Source organism: Eleutherodactylus coqui, chromosome 4 (genome assembly GCF_035609145.1).
Source record: "Eleutherodactylus coqui strain aEleCoq1 chromosome 4, aEleCoq1.hap1, whole genome shotgun sequence".
Classification (NCBI taxonomy): domain Eukaryota; kingdom Metazoa; phylum Chordata; class Amphibia; order Anura; family Eleutherodactylidae; genus Eleutherodactylus; species Eleutherodactylus coqui.
In genome coordinates, this window is record NC_089840.1 from 250,325,968 (window position 1) to 250,353,328 (window position 27,361).

Sequence of the window (27,361 nt, forward strand, 5' to 3'; positions counted from 1 at the left end):
TTTTACTTTTGTCGGGGATTAAATATAAGTTTTCAAACGGTTATGATGGCTATTTACGAGAAATGTCTTGTGTATTGAAAGAAGAACAGTCATCCTCTCGTGTCAGAGGAGCCAGAGCCCTGTTGACTCCATTGATGTCTTACTTTTGTTAATACTCCCCCAGTTCCCCTGTATGGGCTCTTAAATTTAGCCTCCGGTGCTGTTAAAATGTCCCCACCGCTTACCATCAGTGGGTGATGTCAAATTTGATAGACAATGAGCAGAGATGACCGCCCACTTGACACATTCACAGCATCGGGAGCCAAACCTAAAAAGCCTTTATGGGAGTGAATATAAACAAAATAAATACATTGTTGGACTGCTGTAAAGCTATGCAGCTAGCCGTGAGGAGATGTGGGCGTAACAGGCCCACTTAAAATGCATAATCCCTTTAATTACACTCTAAATGGTCCCACATCTTACCTTGTTGTTAAAACACTTTTCTACTTTGAAGTTGACATTATCCGCAATAACTTCACCACTTCCCAGAACAAGGTACACCAGCACTTTAGCCAAGGGAGCAGTATTAACGTTTACAGGAAGAGTAAATGTAAACTGTCCAAGTGATTCTATGGGAAATAAAGATAAGATGTGATTAACATGCCCATTAACTTTAAGGTCCCGTTACACAGAACGACTGTCGGGCACATAAGCACCCGATAGTTGTCCCACAGACTGTCTTTAAAGTATTGCTCCTGTGTTTACACAGGGGCAATAGTTGTTCAAGGGAATAGAGGTGGGGTGGGCCGGGACCCTGTTTACATGGACCGACAGTCACTTGGTTTTTAGTTTTGCTAAAAATCAAGCAACTCCAACAAGTTAATGATCTCTCGCTTAGTGCCCTGTTGGCAGCCATGTGTACATGGGACAATTAACGCCCAAATTCGCTGTTTCTAATGAGAATTCTTGCAATAATTGCCCAGTGAAAGGACGCTTTACACAGTTGTTTGCTGAAGCCTTTCTCGGGTGACAGCTATTCCTCCCAAACTTCCCATACACATAGCTTGCATGTGTTCTCAATAGAGAAAGTGGAATAAGGGGAATAAGCCATTGCCAGTAGCTAAAATCCAAGATTCCCAATCCTTTTTGCCACAACACCTGCATTTGAGGAAGAGTTAGGACACACCCATGCACATAAGATAGTCAACAGTCCCCGGTGAAATCAGTGGGTCCAGCTGATTTACATCATATTAGAGGAAAGTTGACAGAACCTGATGATTTCAGCGGACTATCCAATGTGCATAGGGGCCTCCCGACTCTTTCCCGATGGCAGAGAAAAAAAGATTCCAACACCGCCGATAGTTTGTTTCTGTGGGAATTAAGCTGTTACCACAGCAGTCTGACACCAACTTATTCCTCTTTTCTTACTAAAAAACACATGTATATGGGGCCAAGCATACATGAGTATAGGGTATTTGGGAGCAATAGCTGCTATTCATTTGTCTGTCAGCTACATGAGGTGTATGGACATCTCAGAGGGGCTATACAGGGAAGAAAATATTTTTCAAAGTAGCTCAAAGTGGTGGCAAAATATATAAAAAAAGACATACTCAACTGATATGATTCCCTACCTATCCCCTTTCACTAGTACCTAGTCCCTTGCTGGTCTTCACTTCCCACTACAGCCATGACAATGTCTCAACAACAGGACAGTGAATGGATGCTGTGGTCAATTGTCCATGGTGCTAGTAATGCCATCACTGGATCGCTGCAGTAGGAAATGAAGACTAGCAGGAGACTAGGCATCAGCAGAATAGGGGCCCGAGAGATCGGGTTAGGTGTGTATGCCCTGAGGAATTTTGGAATGACTTTTTAACTAGGATGGCCATGTGACACAGTCAAAGCAGAACATTAGGTCATGATGGATTATTGGACTGTACCTTGATTTGAAGTTAATTTCACCTCATACTTTCCAAAGTCGACTATTCCTCCTTTAACCATCACCTGTGCATAGCAAAGATGACAAATATAAGATACAAGAAATCTAAATATATAGAACGAATGTGTCTGGTTAGAGGAAACCGTTGGAAATGTGATCCAATCTACAGACACCATGTTTTAGTGCAAACGAAGCTCATACATATTATTGTATGAATGGAGTCGTTATAGCTATGAATTTATTCATTGAAACCCCTTAGGAGTCCAGTGGGCGGTCCCTAACACAGATTGAGAACTATCTCTGTATGCATTCTGTTATAGGTGAGGCTGTCAATAACTGAATAGGACAACCCATTGGACCCCTAAGCATAGAATGAGCAGAGACATCATGCAAAACTATATACTGATGTAGCAAACATTAAATTGATATTTAATGCATTATGAAAACTACAATGTACTACAAAGCTGTAAATATAGTTATAATGATGTGACAGTCGTGTTAATGATTGCTATATCTGTATTAATTGCTCAGCTCCTCCTGCTCTATAACAAGCTTCTTGAAGATTGAACTGTATTTTCAGCATGGGTGCCCTATAATGTGACCCTGTGGTCCTGGACAAACAAAGATGACCACACCAATTCTCTTACTACCTAATGTACACTGCACATTAGTATGTGGTGGTAGTCTAAGACACTACATGCTGCTCTGACTGGCCAGTGCTGTTCCCCTACTTAGCACTGGCCTATCAAAGCAGAGTGTAGTGTAGTCATACATAGTGTAAAACAGGTAGTCAAAGAAGGGTTTGGCCATCTTTGTTTGAGGACCGGAGGGTCACTTGAAAAGCAGGTCATAGCACTTATGTTAGTAAATTGCTACACCCTCTTGAAAACCTGTTATAAACACAAGTAAGCCATATATCATGGAATATAATGCATGAGTACAGCCTGCCCATGAATGTATGGTTGTAAATACAGAACAGTCCTACATGTGCAGTTCCCAAGATCACATATAGAAGATCAGTATAAGATTATAAGCTAGCTCTTCCATATTTACTGACAATGAAAACCAACATTAAACAGGTTGCCAACTTTGGACAGTCCCTTTGTCAAAAGAGTCTCTAGAGCAAAAGATGAGGGGATTCCCTTATTAACTCATAACATAAACAATTAAAAAATATAGCTAAAGACAAGACCACATGCATAATACGTAATATGTCCCGCTCCCCTAAGTAGACCCTCATGAGAGGCACAAAATGTGTTGGAACATCTGGGACATTTTTTAGGGATATATTAGAGCATTTATTAGGGATATGTTAGGGCATTTGAATATAGAGGCAGGATCGCTCTTATTAGGGCGGTCGGTAGTTCTGTGTTATGCTTGATAGGATCACCTGATAGGGTTATCAGGGTAACCCAGTTGTCATATTGCTTATATTACTGATTTATTTACCTTTACATATTATGCATGGGGTCTTGGCTTTAGCCATATTTTTAAATTAATTATATTAAATGTTAAGTTTTAATTGATACACCCATACAAATATAAAGTTCTTATCTTAAACAGCTTAGAAAAAAACAGATGTCTCCAAAAAGGGAATGAGGAGAAATACCTTAAAGTGTGGATTAAATGGATTTCTTACAATATACCCCTTCAATGTATTACATCTATCGCATAAATCTCAATTTGGATCATAAAGCAAAGCTACCCGAATCCCCCTTTTGTTCATTTTTCTTCTACCACTTCCACTTTTCTCACTTTTCTTTCTTGATTACTTGTATTTCAAGTGTAATTACAACATTAACGATGAGAAATTTTGACTCCTGTAACCACCATATTCCCCCCTCACCTATTCTTTTCTGCACCCAACCGAAATTTCATAAATAAAAAATTTATATAAAGTTCTCATTTTTGGCTCTGATTGTGTTTTTGACTCAGTGGATGAGAAATTTGTAAATCTCTATATCTGTGCTTGGTTTATCAAAAATACTATTTCTAAAGCAGACACTCCATGTAACAACCACGGATAGATCAACACCTACCAAGTGGTGAAATACAACGCTGGGTACATTTCCAACCCCTTCAGGAGTCAGAGCATAGAATACTGTAACTGTCTCATCCTTGTCACAGGTTAGAGTCCTGTAAATGGGTTGGATCTTTATATAGCTCTTAGTCCGGGAGTAGAAGTGTTGAACGCTGCGTGAAGCCTCCTCATAAACTGGAAATAATGTGGAATGACTGTAGCAGTATTCAGATTTCTTGTAAATGGCCTATGTGAATACAATATTAAAACTTTAGATTATTTGTCTTGAAATCTGATATACTCTATATGATTCTGAGAATGAGTTTGACTGCTATTTCTTACCCTGAGACTGATACTTGATGGAGCAAAAGACTTGGTGTCAATAGAAAAATCTGCGGTTCCATCAGATCCGGTAGTGTAGGTGAAGTTTTGACCTTGATCATTTACAAAGATTGTCACATTCTTATTTGGGATTGGCTTCCCAGAGGCGTCTTCTAGGAAAATCTGCACAAATACATGAAAAATATAAATATATGAGAACACCAAGGAATAACTCTGGTTTTGGTGAGTATTCATGCTCCTCCTTTCTTAGCCAATGCCTAAAGTGCCAACGTGCCATTGCTCTGGAAAACAAAATGTCACAAAATGCTGTAGACATCATCTCACCTGTCCGTAGAAGGGAATACCCTTCCTAAAGTGGGAATCCAGCTGTCGGAATGATACTTTAGCAATGGTGTTCTTGATCTCGGATTCTCCCTCTCCTGTCAACACAACTCCTGTTGGAGAGATCATGGTTTAAATCCATATAAAGTGTCCACCATTCATTATTTCATATTTGTCCTCTTGTTTTCTCTCACCTGTCCCCTCCTCTGTTATTTTTGCACTTGCAATAAGTTTCATCTCATACCCAAAACGTTTCATCTGGAAGAGTTTGGTCTTTACCACTTGTGAGAAGCAGCCATTTTTATCAGCCTGCAAAAGGAGTAATTTCTTGATAATTGGTAAGGCAATAATTTCACTATAGTGGGGCATATTGGGCTTCAGGTATTTTTGACAGCAAGAATAATAGTGTAGAATATGTTACTCTTGCAGCCACAAATGGGGATATTTTCCCCCCAAAAAATGTACAAAAAAATCCTGTAAATGTTATAAAGTATAAAAATAAGGATCACCTCTTTTTGCTCAGTGATCCTTGCAGTCCTCTGCCAGTAACATTTTGTACTGCTTAGGCTGATTAGCTGTTTTAGCAGTCACATACTATACTCTTGGCAGTAATGCCAATACCGGTAGTATACATGTGACTGTGACGCCATTAATTGATTGCAGTGGTCCATGCTGCCAACTTGTTATTACTTATTATTTGTATAGCGCCAACTTATTCCACAGCGCTTTCAGGTAATTTTGTTTATTTATTACCTCCCAGCAAGCTGGGTATTCATTTTACCGACCTCGGAAAGATGGAAGGTTGAGTCAACCTTGAGCCGGCTACGGGAACCATGCGGGGATTGAACTCGCAACCTTCAGCTTTGGACTGCCTTAACACTCTGCGCCACACAAAGTGCTTGTAAACAGGCCACGAGGACCGCTGATGCAACATCACTGGATTGCAAGGAGAAGGAGCTAAATTCTGGTTCTTTTTAAGTTTTATAATATTTGCTGATGTTTTTACAGTTATTTTCACTTCATGGAATGTCACTAGAGATGAGCGAGCGTACTCGGCCACGCCCCTTTTTCGCCCGAATACCGTGATTTTCGAGTACTTCTGTACTCGGGCGAAAGAATTCGGGGGGGCGCCGTGGGTGAGTGGGGGGTTGCAGCGGGGAGTGGGGGGGAGAGGGAGAGAGAGAGGGCTCCCCCCCTGTTCTCCGCTGCTTCCCCTCCGTGCCGCCACGCCCCCCCCGCCCCCCGACGCGCCCCGAATCTTTTCACTCGAGTACTGAAGTACTCGAAAATAGCGGTGCTCGATCGAGTAATTACTCGAAACGAGTAGGTTCGCTCATCTCTAAATGTCACCTTTAAAAACGAACAGGTGAAATGTGGGAACTTTGATGTTCAGAGTCCTGGAAGTCCTTTATGCTGCATCTTTGCCCTATATTCTGCTGCACTCACCTCATGTGATAAGTCTTCGCATACGCTCCTTTCTGCCTGAGCACAGGAAGAATAACTATCTGAGAACTTTCTGCAAACTTGTACATCAATTCTTCCAGTAACTGGTTTTCCATAGGTGTACCTGATGAAATGAACATATCAGAAATGTAACTTTCAGTGATAAATGGTTTTCACATTAAACATCTGAGAGATATCGAAGGATGAGAAGTGATTAACTGGTGCCAATCTACCTTCACCCCTCCTCTGCTACGAGTTTACTATCAATCCAATTCCGAGCTGAACAGCATTCAAGGAAGACAGATTGGCTACCATGGGATGAAGGGAAGAAGGAGTCAGTGAGCGGCTAGGGTGTCACTTTGAGAAGAGAAATGGACAGCGCCTCAGATTTATAACGAAGAAGTTCCTAAAGGGAATCTCCTCGATGGGTTCTTCTTAACCTCTCATAAAATCCACAATGGTGGAGAGCAGCACATGCATAACAAAAAGAACAACAAGTGGGGGCTACAAAAGCAATTAGAACAAAGCGTCTGAGGTCAAGACCAGAAATGTATTGAAACTTACTTGGGAAGGTGAAGATCCCCCTTCATTAGCATAGGGTATATCTCCCCCCTGGAGTTCCAAAGTGACTGCTAAGGAAGAAATTCACGTTCTCCCGAGATGGATGGTTTTCTCAGAAACTTTATTCCATACACAATGGTGAGAAGATACAGCATACAAACAATAGAGGAACGGGCAACGCGTTTCGGAGCAGAAACAGGCTCCTTTCTCAAGCACGAATCTGTGAGTAGTTATTACCAATTAGTAGTTGTTAGCAATTAGAACAAAGCGTACAACTACTCACAGATTTGTGCTTGAGAAAGGAGCCTGTTTGTGCTCCGAAACGCATTGTACGATCCCCTATTGTTTGTATGCTGTGACTTCTTACCATTGTGTATGGAATAAAGTTTCTGAGAAAACCATTCATTTCGGGAGAACGTGAATTTCTTCCTTAGCGGTCACTTTGGGACCCCAGGGAGGAGATTTACCCTAGTCTAATGAAGAGGGATCTCTTCCTTCCCAAGTAAGTTCCAATACATTTCTGGTCTTGACCCCATTGGAGCGCACACGCTTTATTCTAATAGGGTGTCACTTTATGATTTAAAAAAATGTGCAAAGAACTGCATATAATGTGGAACTGTCAGCTGAATATGCAGTCCTGCGTGAGGGTAGCATATCTGAGCGACAGATCCATACTGCTAGCCAAAATGGCGCAAAAATGTTCTGCCATTTGGCTCATAGGAAAGTTCGAAGTACATAGTGGACTCATTTCCTGTATTCATGAGAATTTCGCTCCCCCCACACCTTTCCCTGCCTTCCCTTGCCCCTTAGGGGAGCGCTCCCCGCATGAATAACACATACTCATAGCTGTGCATCTGCTGTATTTTTCATTGCTCTTTAATTACGAAAACTTACTTTCCACATACTGTCACATCTACTTCTTCATCCAGAATGGTAATAACTGCAGGGACTGTTATCTTCACCGCAAATTTGGGTAACACTACAAAAACGTACACCAATGATTAGCTCCAACAATAAAATCAATGAACTCACTGGCTACAGAGCTGTAGGTTGGCCATAACAAGTACGTTTTAAGGGGGAATTTCCATTTCGATCCATTATGACTAATATGAGAAAACCATTCTATACTCAGCCAGGATGTCAAGGAGTTGTGGAAGCAGCATAGCTCACTGTGCTGTGCTACTTTTGTAACTCCCATTCACAGTTATAGAAAAGGCATTTAGCAGCCCGCTTGGCTGTTTCTGTAACTCCTGACCACCCCTACCCACCATATACAGCCGGTCTAGGGTTGGTTGGGCCCAATTCTGAAAATAAGTGCATGCCCTAGAGGTTGATCCCGAATATATCCGATTTCTATGACATATCCCGTGGATATCTAAGAAAAGCCCAAGATTGGAATTCCTTATAAAGGCTGGAGATACATGACAATTTTGACTTGCAAGCTATGGCCCTCAAGCTTCATGAAATTATACACTGGTGCTGTGGTGCTACCAAAGATGGTGCATGTAGCTATTATACTATTCTGCCAAAAGTATTTGGAAACCCCTCCCAGTACAATAGATTGTGTCTTATTAGCATGTCACATGCCCTAAATCATGCTACATAAGATGCAGACCCTTGGAGGTGTCAGCTATGGTTTGTGATGGAAACAGCATGCCATTGGATATATGGGTTATGCCGCTGCACACAAGCCGTCCATCTACAGTGCAAGGAAGGTCGTTTGGTATAGCAACCATAATATGGAGACTACTAAGCAAACTGAATCCATAACCCCCACCCCAATGGCTGTGATTGGTTCTTCCACCGCTGCTCAGCCAATCAACAGCCATTGTGTTGTAGAGGCAGGATTTATGAATTGGCTAAGCCACGGCCAGTCACAGCCCATTCATTGGTTGATCCAGCACTGCATTGATTGGCTGAGCAGCGGTCGAAGAACCAATCACAGCCATCATTTCCTGGAGGTGGGATTTATGAATCCCATAACCAGAAATGATGTTATACGAGCGGCTGAGGACTGCGGGAACTGCGCTGAACCTCTAGAGAGCAGCAGGAGGGACCTGGACTGAGCCTGCTAGGTAATGTATTATTTTCTTTTCAATGTATTGTAACTGGGGCTTATTTTCATGGTAGGGCTTACAATTCAAGCCTCGCTGAAAATTAGCCCAGGGCTTATTTTAGGGGTAGGTCTTATTTTCAGGGAAGCAGAGTATATGTTAACTAAAGCTGCCACAAATCACAGCAGTTGTCCGAGCAATCCGAGCTCAGCATTTATAATGAGCTCTGGATATTCTGGTTTCTCCATTTTTCACTAGCATCAGTTGTTATGCAGTGCATTATAGTGTGAATGTTGTTATCTATTTGTGTCCCTTCTATGAATTAATAGACAATGAATATTTAACCCTATAAATACCATATGCCTCCACAGTAAACTGCTGTTCGATCTGTGAGCCCCTTTGCCTCTGAGCAACCAGTTTATATGTTCCCAGTCGAGGCTCGGAGGTCAGAAGGAAGGACTCCTGTGCAATTCCTTTCTTTGTCTCCACATCAAGCCATTGCACAATACGATTTCTCTGAGGATCCTGAAAAAAGAAATCTTGTTTCAAACATCTTTTCATGTGTGTTTCTTGTAATGAATCCCTGCAATAAATGTGGTGCAAATCTAGAAATTGTGATTTTCTAATCCCCAAGAATTTGGTTGCCTCCAGATGTGTACTGTTATATAGCCAGATGTTTCAATGGACCAAACTAGTGTCAAAAGAGGGTTTGTTTGATTGATTTGGTTAACTGGATGCTTAGTATGTTGAGCAGAATAACAGAAGCTGCTATGCTCTTTAATAATCCCCCAAACCATGCTGAAATATTATTTTCCTGCAAGAAAAGTCAACGGCACATAGCAAATGCGTACCACATATTTGAGCTAACATTTATCTCTCTATACATCTATCTATCTCATATATATCTAACTCATATCTATCTATCTAATATCTATCTAGGTCATATCTCTCATATCTATCTATCTAATATCTATAGTATCTATCTATTTATCTCATATCTATCTATCTATCTATCTATCTATCTCACATCTGTCTCATATCTATCTATCTAGCTCATATCTCTCATACCTATCTCATATCTATCTATCTATCTCATATCTATCTATCTCATATATATCTGTCTAGCTCATAACTCTCATATCTATCTATCTATCTCATATCTATCTATCTATCTATCTATCTATCTATCTATCTATCTATCTATCTATCTATCTATCTATCTATCTATCTATCTATCTCATACCTATCTATCTATCTCTCTATCCACCTCTCTATCTATCTATCTATCTCTCTATCTACATCTCTATCTATATATCTATCTATCTATCTATCTATCTCATACCTATCAATCTATCTATCTATCTATCTCATATTTATCTATCTATTTCATGTCTATCTATCTCATATCTATCTGTCTAGCTCATATCTCTCATATCTATCTCATCTCATATCTATCTATCTATCTATCTATCTATCTATCTATCTCATACCTATCTAGCTAGCTCATATCTATCTATCTATCTATCTATCTATCTATCTATCTATCCCATATCTATCTATCTCATATCTCTCATATCTATCTCATAGTTATCTATCTATCTATTTCATATCTATCTATCTAGCTCATATCTCTCATATCTATCTATTTCATACATATCTACCTCCTATCTATTTATCTATCTCATATCTATCTGTCTATCTATCTCATATCTATCTGTCTATCTATCTCATATCTATCTGTCTATCTATCTCATATCTATCTATCTATCTATCTATCTCATATCTATCTGTCTATCTATCTCATATCTATCTATCTATCTATCTCATATCTATCTGTCTATCTATCTCATATCTATCTATCTATCTATCTATCTATCTATCTCATATCTATCTATCTATCTCATATTTATCTATCTATCTATCTCATATCTATCTGTCTATCTATCTCATATCGATCTGTCTATCTATCTCATATCTATCTATCTCATATCTATCTATCTCATATCTATCTATCTATCTATCTCATATCTATCTGTCTATCTATCTATCTCATATCTGTCTATCTATCTATCTATCTATCTCATATCTATCTATCTATCTATCTATCTATCTATCTATCTATCTATCTCATATCTATCTCATATCTATCTATCTCATATCTATCTATCTATCTCATATCTATCTATCTCATATCTATCTATTTCATATCTATCTGTCTATCTATCTATCTATCTCATATCTATCTATCTCATATCTATCTGTCTATCTATCTATCTCATATCTATCTATCTATCTATCTCATATCTATCTATCTATCTATCTATCTCATATCTATCTATCTTATATCTATCTATCTGTCTATCTAATATCTATCTGTCTATCTATCTATCTCATATCTATCTATCTATCTCATATCTATCTATCAATCTATCATTCTCAGTAATAACTGTGAAAATAATTAAAACTTCATACCTCAACATAAACCACAGGGAACTGCAAGAAAAAGCAAGAAGTTTATTAAAATATATAAATAAAATATCTTATTTCATGTTACTAGTAAGCTCAAACATGGGATGATACTATTTATTTGAATACATAGACCATTACAATGAGATGATTTCTAAATTACTTGTATAGTTTCAGTTGTCTTTCGAAAAAATATGAATTCACGTTTTTTTTCACCCACTTTGATGAATGATCAGGTATGTATTCAATGTCTGATCAATTATCTGATACTGACTTACATGTAAAGATATTATATGCTGCTTTAATTGAGCAATTTTTAATTGATGATAGCAGACATTACTTATTTATAATCAATAAATTAACTTTCCTTAATCTGAAGGTATCTGTTCATCTCTATCATTTTGCCCTAACTGCTAAATTGCGGTCAGATTGGCACAAAATTAAAAAATAATTTTTAAAACTGATCTGTCAGGCCTCTTATCTGAGGGCAGCATAAGGTAGAGAGAGATATGCTGAGCTTCGGAATATATACTTTTCTATGGTTTCATTTAGTATTATGTAAAAAGTTGCAATGCTGCCAGAAATCATTGAGAAGGCCTCTAAGTCCTGCTTTCTCTGCCCACACACAGTGATTGGGGCGGGGGGCAAGCAGGATTCCGGGGCCTCTCTCTATTAGTCAAGGCAACATTTAAGAGGAACGTACTATCACGGATACATAAGGACCGAGGACACATGACATGGGGCAGACCACAGGGTTGACTTATTCTCGGCTCCCCGGATCCTGCAGTAGTACAAGATGTTTCCTAAGGCCTTAGTCACACGGGCGTTTTTTCACGCGATTTGCGCATCGCATGACGGATGCGCATGCGCAAATCGCGTGACCGGCGCCGAAAAATCGGCCCAAAAATCGCCCGAAAATCTGCTCCTAGCCGCGTTTCATTAGAAACGGGCCGGAGCTGTCCAGCGCATTGCATTCAATGGAGACGGCAATACAGCGGCTCCATTGAATGCAAGCGCTGCGGGCGAGTGTGGGATGAATTGTCGGGAAGGGGTTAAATATATAACCCCTTTCCTGCAATGCATCCTGAAAAGTGAAAAAATAAAAAAAATGTATGTACTTACCTGCTCCCGGCAGCTGGAGATCCCGGCAGCCGACCTGCAGTGGGTGTGAAGGGGGTGTGACTCAGGCTTGCCCCTGATTGGCTTAGCGCTGAGCCAATCAGAAGCAAGTCTCAGTCATACCCATTCATGAATTCATGAATGGGTGTGACTGAGATCAGCCTCTGATTGGCTCAGGCTGAGCCAATCAGGGGCAAGCCTGAGTCACACCCCCTTCACACCCACTGCAGGACCGCCGCGGGGATCTCAGGCTTCCGGGAGCAGGTGAGTACATCCTTTTTTTTTATTTTTTCACTTTTCAGGATGCATTGCAGAAAAGGGGTTATATATTTAACCCCTTCCCGACAATTAACCCCGCGCACGCCGGCAGCCCATTGCTTTCAATGGAGCGGCTGTATTGCCGCTCCATTGAATTCAATGGGCAAACATCGTTCTTCTCTGCCACAGCTGTTCCAGCTGTGGCAGAGAAGAATGATTTATCTTCTATATGTTCTCATTGGGGTCGGCGCTGCTGCCGCCGGCCCCATTGAGCGCATATAGAGAAGAGAACAGGAATCGCAGATCGCAGATAGGTGCGATCTGCGATTTCTGTTCTCTAATTTATCGGACGAGCGCAAAAAAAGAGCTCATGTGTCCGATACCATTGCAAAGCAATGGTTTTAAAAAATCGCCGGACGCATGCGCATGCGCAAATCGCGGCAATAAACGCCCGTGTGACTGAGCCCTAAATCCCACCTCCACACAATCTTGCACTTTGCTGCCTCCAATAACCATTTTACTGTCCGGTAGGTCAGCCACCACTGATTGGATACAGACTCTTCCAGCTCTCCAGCAGCCAAAATGATAGACTTATCACGGTCTGTGGATTGTTTTTAGAGCCACAAGGACTGACGAATGAAGGTTTAAAACAGTAGCAGTGCAAAAATATACCAAAAATGGTAATATGCAAAGGATAAAGAACATACAATATATACACAAGACAGTTATTGAAAATTAGAGGGATGAAGGTAAAAAATACTAGTCCTTATAAAGTTGGCTTGATCGTCCTGGTTGCAAGCAGCATGTGGAGATATATGAAGAGTCCTGAATAGCAGATACATCCCCTTGAAGTCTGACCCTTCGGGTGGGTTAACCCACAGTCTTTAGGATCTGCAAGCTGTTTATTTGACCTCTCCAGTGATGTCAGGGAGAGGACGGCTAAGTGTAAGCACAAACTCCAAGATTAAATAAAATAAATCTTGATATTTACACAGCGCTTTCAGGTAATTTATTTATTACCCCACCACCAGCAAGCTGGGTATTGATTTTTACCAACCTAGGAAGGATGGAAGGCTGAGTCAACCTTGAGTCGGCTACCTGAACCAGGCGGGGATTGAACTCACAACCTAACCTATCATTAATTTATCTATGAATAGAGATCAAACATCATACATGGAAAATTATTAGTTGAGCCGGTATGCAATTCCACATGTTAGTGCAATCACATAACAATGGGAGTGAATGTGTTGGGTTCAGTGTAGACACTTGATTTTGATTAGTTTTGGGCTGCATGCATAATAACACCCAGCATGGCAGCATTCATGTGTTTTACGTCTGCTTTTCCCTTTTTAGGAAAATGGCTGATATCATGGAGTAATAGATGATGCACCAACATGGGTGAATCTCCGGATATCATACTTCATAACACATACCATTTCAAATAATAGAAAATAATATATCCCCCAAGCTCAGCTTGTTACGGTCGCTAGCTGACCTGATGGTTCTTAATACCTCCTCCTCCTGTCAGTTCCGGCAAGCATCATTTTCTGTGTGGCGTGTATTGCACCATCCTCCTGGCTGTCAGTGGTACCCAAAGGGTGCACACACTGTGTCTTAAAGGGCCAGTCTGCACACCGAACTTTCCCATCCCCAGCCAATCCGGACAATTACCTGACTATTTAAGACCCCCTTGAGGCTGTCTGAGCAATAGGTTCCATTTGTTTCTGCTAATTTGCTGTTGTATGGTGATTGATTCTTGCTTTGACCAGTGCCTGATTTACCCAGTTTTCCCGTCTACTTCTGTCCTGACCTTAGCTTGTACTTTGATCATAATGTATCTGATTTCTACCTGCTACGATTATCTCAGTGTTACATAAGAACTTGGCCTGCCTTGACCCTCTCCCTGTCTCACATTATGCAAGAACTCTGCTTGTCCTGAACTCAGCCCAAATATCAAGTACATCTTTATCAGTGCCTCCGGTACCATACTATGGTGCTTCTGATCTGTCAATGTCAGCTGCCACTGAACTAAGACTACGCTCGGGGTAACAGCCTGGGGGGCCCTGCAGCTATGACCAGATCCCAACTGGAGGGGTTAAAGGATAAAAACTAGGGGACCCTTAGGTGATACCCTCAGGAGTAGACAAAAGTCAAATTGGTCAGTAGCACAATGGGTGCAGCTTGACACAGCAACTCCCCCTCTAGCATATTCTGCCCTCAGATAAGAGGTCTAACAGATGCGCTTTAAATATTAAACATGGAAATCGTCAACTTACCTTCTCAGATACTGAATGAAATGTTTCATCCAAGGCGGCAATACGGTACTGAACTACAAAAAATAAGATGTATAGGTACACAGTCATTAACATGCAGCAGATGGAAACTAGCCTGACATTACACACAAGGAACAGTGCCAGGATTACAAAATAATATGAAAAAAGAGAATTTAAAATAACCTTTTTATGTAAATGTAGGAATCATCAATACTAGCAACAACCACTTAAACAAGCCATAGATGTAAAGAAAGCAAAAACTTTGAAGGAACTCTAGAGGCAACACCGATTTGCTATCTTATTACTTTATTATGCCTAGCGGTACATGACATCGGTGGTCAAAGAACAAGAGAGAACCTTGTCCTTCACCACCTTCTTAGGAACTATAGAAGTCATAAGGCTGAGTTCATGTATGCATGAGATGCTCCGTCAGAAGCCTAGATTGCAGGTTCAGGCATATTTGGTCAAAAAGTATAGCACTGCGTGCAGCATTATGGTTTCCAGCCAAATGATGGACACCATGACAGAATCAGCAAGTGTGGTGCCCCGCGGCGACCAAGACACAAGGCCCATGCTGAGGAGCTGGCGGGGGTAGAGGTGTCACGGTGGCTCTACCAGACTTCTCCCTGGAGGGACACACGGAACCTTGGCCAAGGCACCAAGTGGAGTGTTCTTTTAATTTAGTAACTTTTCCATATTTTTGGGGTAGGGGTTTAGAAATAATGAGGCTGCTGGAAATTAATAGGAAAAATGCCAAACTTTATACAAGAAATGTGATTATGGTTTTTAGAACTTCCGCCACAGCAGCCAGTTTAAATATGGTTTGTGCTGGTGTAGGTGTGACAAATGTATTAAGAGGCTCAAGTATCTGAGTCAGACTGAAATCTATGTCAGCTACAAGCTGTCATAGATTTTATCTATAATTGACGGCCGTGTCTGGTGTAAATACAGTAAATATGATGGGCCATGACCCCTGAGGCTAAGCCCTGCGCACTTTTCCCACTTGCTCCACCTAATTTTCTCACACTTTTTTTAAAAAGCGGCAGGGCTGGAGTACTCTTTTAAAAAGTTGGAATTTTCGTATCTGCACCAAAATTATGACTTTTTTCCCTAGAATTCTGGTGCACGCTATATAATAAATATACCTTTCTGTGTACAGCCATACAATTTCCGCAAACAGGTTGTTGCTATGTGTATGAGGCCTTACAGTTGCCCAATGATCAGGCTAAAAAGTATTTTAATTCATAATGATGCAGTTAGCACCTGCGCTCCCTCCCCATCATACACAGCCTTTTCAGAATAAGGTGCTTGAGGGGAACAACTCCCCCCCCCCCCCCAGGTCCGACGGCTGACACTCTAGCAAATAGGACTTCCCTTGCAGCATTTCTATTACAGAGCAACTCTTCATTCTGGTTCGCATAGGGGGTTTCTGAGCAGGGGACCTCGCTCTATGAAATTCATATGTCCTAATACTGCATATGAGAAGGGCTTGCGTTCTTGGCAACACCCCTTTAACCCTTTCCAATCCACTGTCTGACGTCTGAAGACATTCTGATTGAAGGCTGTTCAGCTCCAATGTCGGAAAACGTCTGGCAGGGTATTCTTACTGTATATTACTGGCTGCTCGGTTGTTGGGGGCCTCTCCAGCATGTCCCATACCACAGTACTGCCTCTAGCCAGCAGATGGCGCCATTGTATAATGCCAGAAAGAGAAAGCCCCCTAGGAAACCCTGAATCCAAAATTAGATTTCAAAGGGTTAAAAAGACTTTGCAACCTTGTGTAAAAAAAAAAAGAACTCTTACCACTATAAAAATATATAAAAAAATTACCCAGTACAGAAATTTGGAGTTTAATACAACAAAAAAGAGTGAGGATTCACTTTTTAAGTTTTTTTATATAAATTCTATTCGGCCATGTATTTCACTCTTGCTATCCACTATTATACTCAACATTTCTTGGTGTAAATCTGCCTAGGTGTTCCCAGCATTATGGCAGATTTATGCAGATTTGGGTGGTTCCACATCTGTGTTCAGGGTTCAGTTGTCCTGCTCCGTTCGGGAAACAGGAAAGGGGAATCCCCGCGGTCAAGTGGCTCCATCTCTGGTCAGAACTGAACCGCGCCGGATGGATCCTATGGACTATAATGGGGTCTGATCCCTTTTATCGCCCAACTGCTTGGCTTCTGGACTGAAGAAGAAGCACTGCATGCAGCGTTTTTTCTTACGGTGCTTTGAGCCTGATCTGTGACTTAATCATTGGCGGGAGGTTCTAGGGCAGATGTGAAACCGGTCTTTGACATTCAGAGCTTTAGACAAATGGGAAATGCTTTTGCTGTAGACTGTGCACATAACATATACTACAATATTGCATGGCTAGATGGATATTTCTTTTATGCGGCAATGAACAGCGCCTCGGACTTGTTAGGTAGGGAACGCTCACCTGTCTGCCCAGGTTTGTAGATGGGTTTGTCAGTTTGCATAAACACCAGGTTTTCTAGCGGTCGGATAAGAATACTTCTCCTTTTCCTGAAGTGTAGCGTGTTGCCATCAACCTCTAGACTGATGTGTCCCAGTTGTGTTTTGTTAGCAGCGGGTGTCTGAAAGGGCATGAAACCTTATTATTAGTCATTATTTAAAGAGAACTTGTCACATAGACTTGTATGGCCGAGCATACATAGAGTCGGATTTGCAGTGGCGGCACGATCCTCACCAGTGGGCGATGTGGGAACCAGAGAGTGGGTAAGTATAACAAATACCTCACCTGGCACCCTGTCATGTCCCCTAACATCACCATAACTTAGTTTATACTGTTGTGGGGACGTGACAGGTTCCCTTTAACCAACAAACTATTTTGTTATAATCCAGAGCTGCATTCACATACGACAAAAAACAAATTCAGTCAGCAGACCCTATAAATGAATTGAAAGTAATGAAATTTGTCTTAGGCCTCATGTCCACGGGAAAATATGGACTGCGCGGATTTCCGCAGCGGATGCACTTTTAATTGTCTTTTTTTTGCATGCGGGAGATCAATTGAGATAGAGGACAATTGAGCCCCTTCACACGTGATCCACGTTAAAATGGAGCATCCTGCGTTTTAATTCCCACGCGGTCCATCCGAAAATTGCTTAAAAATACCATCCACGGCTATTTAATTAACCGCGGGTGGTCAATGATATCCTATGGGCAATTTTATATGCAGATTATGCGTGTGGGAGACCCACACGGATTTAATACATCTATTTTCCCCGTGGACATTAGGCCTTAGAGCCACCACCATAGTGTTCTGCAGTATAACACAAACCATCCCTCAATCCTTGCACCCCCAAAAAAGGCATTTAGCAGTAAAGGAAATTCTTATTTTATATTTTCCATGTGCAGTATGCAAATGTGCTGCCACGAATCAAAGAGGAGGCATCATCATTCCTCCAAGTTAAAATGTCATGGCGGTAATCCAGCCTCTTCTCCCTCTTGGAAATATACTCTGCCTAATGGTTTCAGTGCCCCAGCACTAAAATCATAGAATGATAGAATGGTAGAGTTGGAAGGGTCCTCCAGGGTCATCTGGTCCAACCCCCTGCTCAATGCAGGATCACTAAATCATCCCAGACAGATATTTGTCCAGCCTTTGTTGGAAGACTTCCACTGAAGGAGAACTCACCACCTCCCGTGTGAACCTGTTCCACTCACTGATCACCCTCACTGTCAGAAAGTTTTCTCTAATATCTAATTTGTGTCTCCTCCCTTTTAGTTTCATTCCATTGCTTCTAGTCTTTCCTTGTGCAAATATGGCTTGCAAGCCTCCTGCCATGTCTTCCGATGCATGCGCAGTACGCTGGTGAAGTCAAAGAGTATACATCTTGACTTCACTGGCGCACAGTGCATCTCAATACTTGGAGCTCTGACATCCTCAGGCATGGTGGTGCCGAGAGGAAGAAAAGACCAGGTTATTGCCATGATATCTTGACTTAGAGGAATTTGCTTTACTGCTAAATGCCTTTTTGGGTGCAAACATGTATGGACAGCTTGTGCTTTGCTGCATTACACTATGGAGATGGTGTTAAAGAGACTCTGTCGCCTACGTTTAGCCCTATAAGTTAAAGGGGTTGTCCCGCGAAAGCAAGTGGGGGTATACACTTCTGTATGGCCATATTAATGCACTTTGTAATGTACATTGTGCATTAATTATGAGCCATACAGAAGTTATTCACTTACCTGCTCCGTTGCTGGCGTCCCCGTCTCCATGGTGCCGTCTAATCTTCAGCGTCTAATCGCCCGATTAGACGCGCTTGCGCAGTCCTGTCTTCTGTCTTCTGAATGGGGCCGCTCGTGCCAGAGAGCGGCTCCTCGTAGCTCCGCCCCGTCACGTGTGCCGATTCCAGCCAATCAGGAGGCTGGAATCGGCAATGGACCGCACAGAAGACCTGCGGTCCACCGAGGGTGAAGATCCCGGCGGCCATCTTCACAAGGTAAGTAAGAAGTCACCGGAGCGCGGGGATTCGGGTAAGTACTACCCGGTTTTTTTTTTTATCCCTGCATCGGGTTTGTCTCGCGCCGAACGGGGGGGCTATTGAAAAAAAAAAAACCTGTTTCGGCGCGGGACAACCCCTTTAAGCTTATGGACTGAAATTAGGTTACCCACAGAGTCTGGGGACATAACTGTTATTTTTACCTCCCACGTTTTTCACCCGGTGTGAGCGCTGAAAGCCACTGCTGATTGCATTGGGCAGTACTGCTACGTACTCCGCCAATTATAAAATAAGAACAGGCAAACTATTCAGCACGCAGCTCAATGCATTGAGTGGCAGCTTTCAGTGCTCACAACAGTGGAATGCTGGAGAAGGTAAGTATAACACATCTACGGACTCAACTTATAGGGCTAAAGGTAGGTGACAGGTTCCCTTTAAAACTATTTTTTTGGTGACAGTTTCCCTTTAAATGTAAAGGTGCTTGTAAGCCATTGTTACAACAATATAGTGGCAAAAACATGAACTTAAGCATTCATACACAATTAATACAATTGCATAAGTGTTATATTTACTAACTAAGGTTCTTAGCAAATATTTTGATCAAAACATGTAGACCCATCTGCCACGTCCAGGTGACCATTGCTTTCAGATGGGACCTTCATCATGGCATAGTCTGTCACTATATATGATTATATAAAAGTTGACAACTACAGATGTAGCCAAATTTAACTAGACTGTAATAGTTTTCTGCAACAAATGATCTTAAGTAATTGAAAAGCTACTGTTAAATCGTCGTATCACAATAAAGCCATTGGAAAGCTATTGAAATTACAAATAAATAGGGGCATAGAAAGTTATCTGAACATGTTCAGAGTCAAGTTAAACTTGGCTATATTCACCAAACTGCCATACTTACAGTAAAGGTGACACAGTTGTCTTCTTCAGTTTGGGTGACTTGTTTCTCCAGTAATGTTGTGTTCTGGGTCTCGGTCTCCAGGGTCACAGTCACTCTAACAGACTCATTAATATTGGACAGCTGCAGGCAGAATTTCTGATCATGTTTGGCCTTCAAGGCAGTAGGAACCAGCAGCATATATTTCCTGACGAAAGAAGATACAAATTTTAAGGTTATCTGAAGGATTTTCAAAGATTCTCTTAAAAAATGATTGATCATACTTACTATAAGTTGATGGCATTTCCAAAAATTTCTTACTAAACAATATTAAAGGGGTCTCCTACATCTTTTGTCAGTATGATGTCAGAAACTGTGTGTGGACAGCTAAATTCAAAGGGATTCTAATGATCAAACTCACCAATTATGGCTATCATAATTGATCAAATAGAGTCACTTGATTGGCCTTCCCACCATAAACATTCATGACAAATGGATTATATATGCTGCCGTTGTCTGATCGGTGGGCTCTGATGCTGGAACCCTCCACAGAGGTCAAGAAGAAATGGCCTGTACTGCTTTTGACTGAATCACTCTTGACCCATAATGTCAAGAATTAGAGCACAGGTCCATTAAAGCTAATCATGTGTAAATAGCACTTCCTTAAAGGGTTGTCCCACTTAAAAAAAACAATGACCTAAAACAACAAAAGAAGCAATGCTCACCTCTTTTCTGCCCCTGTTAAGCAGTGCAGCAGCTCCCACGGCTCTCCCAGTTTGTCTTTACAGCGGAAGTCAGGTGACTGCTGCTGCCAATCAGAAGCCACAGCATCGTCGTCTGTTCTCTGGGTATTAGTGTTCACATTCTGGGCTCCATGATGTCAGAAGTTTGGGATGGTGATGTTGTAGCCTCTAACTGGCAGCAGCGGTCACCTGACTTCCCCCATAAACACAGACCGGGAAAACCGCAAGAGCCGTTGCGTAACTTACCGGCAGAAGAAAGAGGCGAGTGTTGCTTCTTTTATTGTTTCAGGTCAGGGTCAGCTATTTACATTTTTTTTAGGTGGGGCAACATTTTTAACCCTTTCCAATCCAATTTGTATCCTGGTTTTCCTAAGGGGCTTACTCTTTCTACTGTTATACAACGGCGCTATCTGTTGGCTATAGCCAGTACTGCATGAGATGACACGTTGGATAGGCTCTGACAGCAGAGAAGCCGGCAATAATACAGTAAGAGAACCCCGACGGGCGTCTTCTAACATCAGAGCTGTACAGCCGTAAATCATAATGTCTTTCGACGTCAGACAGTGGATTGGAAAGGGTTAATACACCCCTATGACTGGAACGATTCTCATCATCAGATTATAGGACTGGATAAAACAGCAGCATAACTGTGGGTTTTTGTTATCCTACGGACCATAAGGTGAATACAAATCAACTTTCATGGAACTGCAGACTAGACGGCCAGGAAGCCAAAGGGTAGCTGGTTTCCCTGAGCCATTCCTGATGTTATTGGATGATTCTCGCTCATCGAGAAAGGATTCCAACATCAGGCATATATAGGACTGTGATACATAGACTGACAGTTCATACTCACTAGTTTAATTGCTACGTTAATAATACTTTGTGTTCCTAAAATATATTAATCTCACATAGGCCTAGCTCACATGAGTGGATTCCAATTGCGGAATTCCTGATTGGACGTTTTCGTTCGAACTTGCGAATACAAATTGCAAGCAGAAGAAAAAAATTCGCAGCATGCTCTATTTTGCCGCGGACAGTCTACATTGTAGTTAATGGAGGCCGTCTGACCCACAGCCCATACGCAATTATGAGTACCCACATCATTGCTTAGCAACAAAACATTGAAAAAAAAACAATAAAATGTACTGCACATGATCGACGGCGAGCCTCCGTGGTCATGCGCATTGCAGTAAAATGACTGGGTGGAATGCGCTGCAGGACGGAATCCGCTGCAGGCCTTCCGCATGTGGCTTGTGGTCCGCCCCTGTACGCCCGGTCTTTGATACTCTTCCCAGTAATTTCTAAATGTAGCATTGCCAACTAAATACACCATATTTGCACACTAACCCGTTGCCCAATGTTTTAAAATGGCTATGTTTATTGCAAAAGATTGTTTTATATATTGATTTTAGATTTGACTGTAACTTCCTGGACTGATCCACCCACACAGAGTGTATGACCTTTGTGAGCAAATATGGCCTGGTAGCAGCAATATATTTACAGTACTTGTAAAAGGAGAAGTATAAATTAATACGGTATTTGCTAAAGCTTTATCACATCTTTTTACAAACAGTAAACTGCCCTCATTTCACATTGGCCTTCCAAACGTTGGTAAAATATCTTGTAAAGGAGGGAAGCAGCTCCTGGTTGTGTGTTGTATAGTTTATTCATGTTAACGTGAGATTCAAGGTTAAACATAGTTTTAACATATGAGGCAGTGATATCTATGTAGGCTAGGGCGGAGTATGGCCAGGATGCGATGGGAATGCCAAAGTAGTAAAAATAAAATAAATACATCTTGTTATTTGTATAACACCAACTTATTCCGCAGCGCCTTCAGGTAATTTATTTATTACCCCCCCCCCACCAAGCTGGGTACTCATTTTACCGACCTCAGAAGGATGGGTCAACTTTGAGTTGGCTGCCTGAACCATGCGGAGATTGAACTTGCAACCTTTGAGGCATGAGCAGGAGCTTAGGACTGCATTTCTGCTGCCTTAACACTCTGCACCACTCGACGCTCAATCTGGGAGCAATGTGGGGCATGGGAGATGAGGAATGTCCTGCTGCCCACCTGATCCAGGGGAACAACATACACAGTAATCCAGTTTCCGCGTATAGAGAGTAGTATTGAGATAGCAAGCTAGTCACACAGGGAGCTGCTGAATCTGGAAGCATTTTGAGGAAACCAAGGAAGAGTGCTAGTCCAAGGAGAAGGGAAGTAGCGGTGTCGGTGGACTTGCCAGAGTCTACATTTGGAGACAATAAGAAGCAGGCAGACAAGTAGAAGGGTTTGTGTAATGCTACGTTTAGACGGATCGTTCAAATGAGCGAAAGTGAAAGCTACTAAACACGAGCCAACGACTGAATGACGAAGTAAAGTCGTTAGGTTCTCGTACATTGTATAGTTTCTAAAGGGCTAAAAATCATAGTTGGCTCGTTTGCTCATTGTTCCGATTAAACAGCAATCTTTTTGTTCATGTATTCGCTTATACGGCGACTGAACGATTCTGAACGTTTCTCGTTTGAACGAGCCAACGATGCATTTGCCTGTCTAAACAGGCTGCACAAATCTGAATGAGTTAACGGTGACGTCACTCGCTCAATTGAGAATTGGGTTGTCTAAAAGCACCCTTAGCCTAAAGCAACCCAGTGCCAATATCACCGCCACCTCTGTCTGAAGGCTGGAAGGCCAAAAGTTCAACAGACTGTTGGCTGAGTTGTGGTTCTGCTACGTGCCAATAAAAGAACTTTTTTTTTTTTATAAACCCAGACTTTGCTCGTGCGACGTCCTGTGGTCCGGACTGCTTGGTTGCATTGCAATCTCGGGGCTAAATAGCAGCCATCCCCACAATCAGCTGATCACCATGAGTCCAGTTTCTCAAAACCCTCAAATAAATGACATGCCATGCTAACTACATACACAGAAGGACCTGAACCCCCAAAGCAGGAGCCATTCCTTCTGATTGGCTCTCTATTTTGGCTCATGGGGGCAGGGTGCCCTTCTTTAATGAGGTTTTCTAAAAAGCATATAAAATATTGTATTGTCTCGACTGCAGCATCCTCATACATCCATGTATGTCGATTGATCGGTGAAGCCTTCCTAATGATTGGCATCCCATTATTCTAACCATGTGGCAGGTTATCATATCCATGGTCATGTAAATATATCAGGCTTTAATCTGGCTCTTGTTCTCTAAATTCTGCTATATGTGTCCTTGAACTTTCAGTTATTACACAAAATGCTGACTACGGGAATCATTAACCCTTTAATGACCTAGAATTTCACATTTTTACTCATTCTTTTTTTTTTTCTGTCAAAGAGCTGTATGAGGGCTTGTTTTGGGGGGGAACAAGTTGTATTTTTAATAGTACCATTTAATGTAGCATATGATGTACTGAAAAGCTGTATAAAATGTTTAAGTGGAGTGAAATGGAATAAAAAAAAAATGCAAAAATGACATGTTTTCTTTATTCTGCGGGTCGGTACAAATGTGGCGATACCATATTTATATAGTTTGTTATGTTTTAATACGTGTTTAAAATATTTTTCTTTTTTCGGTCTACCTCATCTTATTTTTTCCCTTCCTCTGGATCAACATTGCGGTATAATAGACTGAACGCAATGGACATATGTGTTTTTTTCAGCCTCAGGGCATTTCTAGATAGAACGATTAATTGTTAAAAAAAATCGTTCAAGTGAACAATAATCGTTCAGTCTAAACGCAAGCTAAATGATAAAGGAGAACTGTGCGCATTTCAGTCATCGTTCAGTTTCAGCAGGACTGACAGTCAGCGTTGGCTCCTTTGCTTGTCGTTCCATTTAGACAGCAATTGTTTAGTGTTTCACGTAGGGAATGTAAATACTGAACGAGAAGTAAACGATTCTCATTGAACAAGTTAAGGATGAAGCTGCTTGTCTAGAAAGGTTGCCCGAGCACGAATGAGCTGGTGATGAACCCCTGTCTAAACTCCCTCCCCCTCTCCCCGCCTTGCCGGCTGACGGCAATGGGAGGGGGCAGGACGGGGCGGGAGCAAGTGTGCTCCTGCTCTCTCTTCACCCCTTGCCGACTAAGGGAGGGGGCAGAATGGGGCGTGAACTTAGTAAAAATAGTGTGCTAATCTCCCGCCCTCCTTTGCAGGCAGCCGTCAAGGGGTGGGGAGGGGAAGGGAAGGGGAGGAAGTTTAGCAGAACTGCTGCTAAACTCCCTCCCACCTCTCTTTTCCAGCAGCTCTCATACACTCCCATAGGAGTCTATGGGAGCAACCAGCGTATTCCAGCAAATGATAGGTCCAGACCTATCTTTTCTGGTCAGCGTAAAAGTGGGATGCGCACCGTGTGAGCTATCTTTTACAGCTGGACAATTTTCTGCTCCAAAAAAATTGCTCATCTAAACAAATGCATTTGAATCCGATGCATGAGATGGTTGCAATTTTTGGTTAGTGTTTTATCGTGGCAAAATTGCCGCGATAAAATGCTTGCGTGAATAAAGCCTTAGGCCTCGGTCAGACGGGCGTTTTTTGCCGCGATTTGCGGATCGCATGACGGATGCGCATCCGCAAATCGCGTGCCCGGGGCCGAAAAATCTGCAGCTAGCAGCGTTTTCGGTGAAAAGGCCCCGATCAAAGGAGCACTGTCCAACCCATTGCAATTCAATAGAGCCGCAATACAGCCGGCTCCATTGAAAGCAATGGGCTGGCGGTGAGCGCGGGATGAATTTTCGGGAAGCGCTTAAAAATATAAACCCTTCCCTGAAAATCATCTAAAAATGTGTAAAAATAAAAAAAATATATATACTCACCTTGTCCCTGCAGCCGGAGTTCAGCCGCGGCCGGCCAGCAGTTCTCCTGAACTGCTCTGTGTAGTATTCAGCAGACGGGGATTTAAAATCCCCGCCTGCTGAATGGGCTGCCTCTGATTGGTCACAGCCCTCACCAATCAGAGGCAGCTCTCACTCACCCATTCATGAATGGGTGAGTGAGTGCTGCCTCTGATTGGCTCAGCGCAAGGACCAATCAGGGGCAGCTTTCAGCTATTGAATGATAGCTGAGAGCTGCCCCTGATTGGTCCCTGCGCTGAGTGCTGCCTTTGATTGGTCACAACGCTCAGCCCATAGGAAAATCCCTTGACCGCTAAATGTTAAACAGGTTTGTCTTTATACGAAACTTTGTCCCAAACTGAAGTCTAAGGGCGCCCACCCACTGGCGATTTTTTTCCCTGCGAAATTCGCAGCATTTTTTTCTCTGCAGGGGTCTATGGGACTTGTAATGTTAAAATCGCGATCGCGCAAAATCGCGATTTCGCGGTAAATTGCGATTTTGCGCGATCGCGATTTTAACATTACAAGTCCCATAGACCCCTGCAGAAAAAAAAATGCTGCGAATTTCGCAGGGAAAAAAATCGCCAGTGGGTGGGCGCCCTAAGGGAAGGATCCCCAATCATACACCCTTGCCCTATGGACAAGTCATGTACATCACTTTCAAAGAAAGTAGCATACAGTAGTGGCTTTTTGAAAATAGTGAAAAGCAGGTTATTTAATATTTAGTTCTCAGTCCAATGTTGCATTTAAGCCCTTAAATCAATGTCTTTATTTTATGCACAGTCTACTATAGACTTAGACCAAATACTAGAGCCATGGCCAAAAATATTACTTATACTATACTTAAAATAGTAAAAGTCACAATATACAGTATATATGGATGACAGGGCAGAAGAAAACAAGACTAGACATAAGTAATAATGTATGATAAAAGCTGACCATCTAAAGTGCAGAAAATAGCTAGAAGTAATGTATTCAACAATGACAAAGAAAATGAGGTTTCACTTACGGGTCGGGTTCGGCACAACCTCCTCCGTAGATGCCGGCCAGGAGCAGGCACAGTGCAAGAGCTGATCTCCACATGCTGCTGGTCAGATATCACATTCAGGAGGAAGAATGCTGGAGGGAGATGGCTTTATAAAGCTTGGTCTGTGTACAGCCCCCTGGCAAACACACATTGCACAAACACTGACCCTTGCACAAGGGCTGCTCTGTCAGGGATGAAGCCTGTTTGCGTTGCCTTGTGTCCGTTGACCAATGTGTTTTCTTGTATTCTATCCTATTACTGTGTAAGTGTGGCCTCCTGCCCAGGTAAACAGGATTTCTAAATTGTGATGGGAATTTTAAGACATTGTTAACTCCGCTGCCGTCACAGGAGCAACTTTTTTAACCAGAAAGAACTATGTGGTGGTTTAAAGTTTCCGACTGGCATCAAGATATTCTAAGTGCATTGTTTACCTGGCAAAGCTTATGGGGCACACAATGTAATTCAGTGTTAGAGCCACCTGCAAATAATCCCCTTCTCTTCCAAAGTATCTCACTAAGAATAAGTTATTGTCCCGTCAAGCACAATGTGTAGGTCATATAATCTTTTGACCCATTTGTTGGTTGGTAAAGCTGCAGGCCTGCTAATCCCTGGTTAGTAGTTAGGTCACGTGCTTC

At 42.0% G+C, this 27,361-nt stretch overlaps 1 protein-coding gene across 2 annotated transcripts in view; it reads right to left on the reverse strand.

The window, feature by feature from the left end:
• The window catches only part of LOC136626206 (alpha-2-macroglobulin-like), a 61,161-nt gene extending 34,339 nt beyond the window's left edge, over positions 1 to 26,822 (reverse strand). For both annotated transcript variants that reach the window (XM_066601052.1, XM_066601051.1), the window contains exons 1-14: positions 26,709 to 26,822; positions 20,161 to 20,344; positions 17,216 to 17,372; positions 14,779 to 14,831; positions 11,132 to 11,152; positions 9,016 to 9,184; positions 7,500 to 7,584; positions 6,048 to 6,168; positions 4,796 to 4,910; positions 4,605 to 4,714; positions 4,281 to 4,442; positions 3,958 to 4,185; positions 1,920 to 1,983; positions 463 to 608 (exon numbers count right to left, since the gene is read on the reverse strand). In XM_066601052.1, the coding sequence (XP_066457149.1) occupies positions 463 to 608; positions 1,920 to 1,983; positions 3,958 to 4,185; positions 4,281 to 4,442; positions 4,605 to 4,714; positions 4,796 to 4,910; positions 6,048 to 6,168; positions 7,500 to 7,584; positions 9,016 to 9,184; positions 11,132 to 11,152; positions 14,779 to 14,831; positions 17,216 to 17,372; positions 20,161 to 20,344; positions 26,709 to 26,782 (1,689 nt within the window). In that variant the 5' untranslated portion in view covers positions 26,783 to 26,822. The remainder of the gene's footprint in view (positions 1 to 462; positions 609 to 1,919; positions 1,984 to 3,957; positions 4,186 to 4,280; positions 4,443 to 4,604; positions 4,715 to 4,795; positions 4,911 to 6,047; positions 6,169 to 7,499; positions 7,585 to 9,015; positions 9,185 to 11,131; positions 11,153 to 14,778; positions 14,832 to 17,215; positions 17,373 to 20,160; positions 20,345 to 26,708) is intronic.
• Between the last annotated feature and the right edge of the window lie 539 nt (positions 26,823 to 27,361).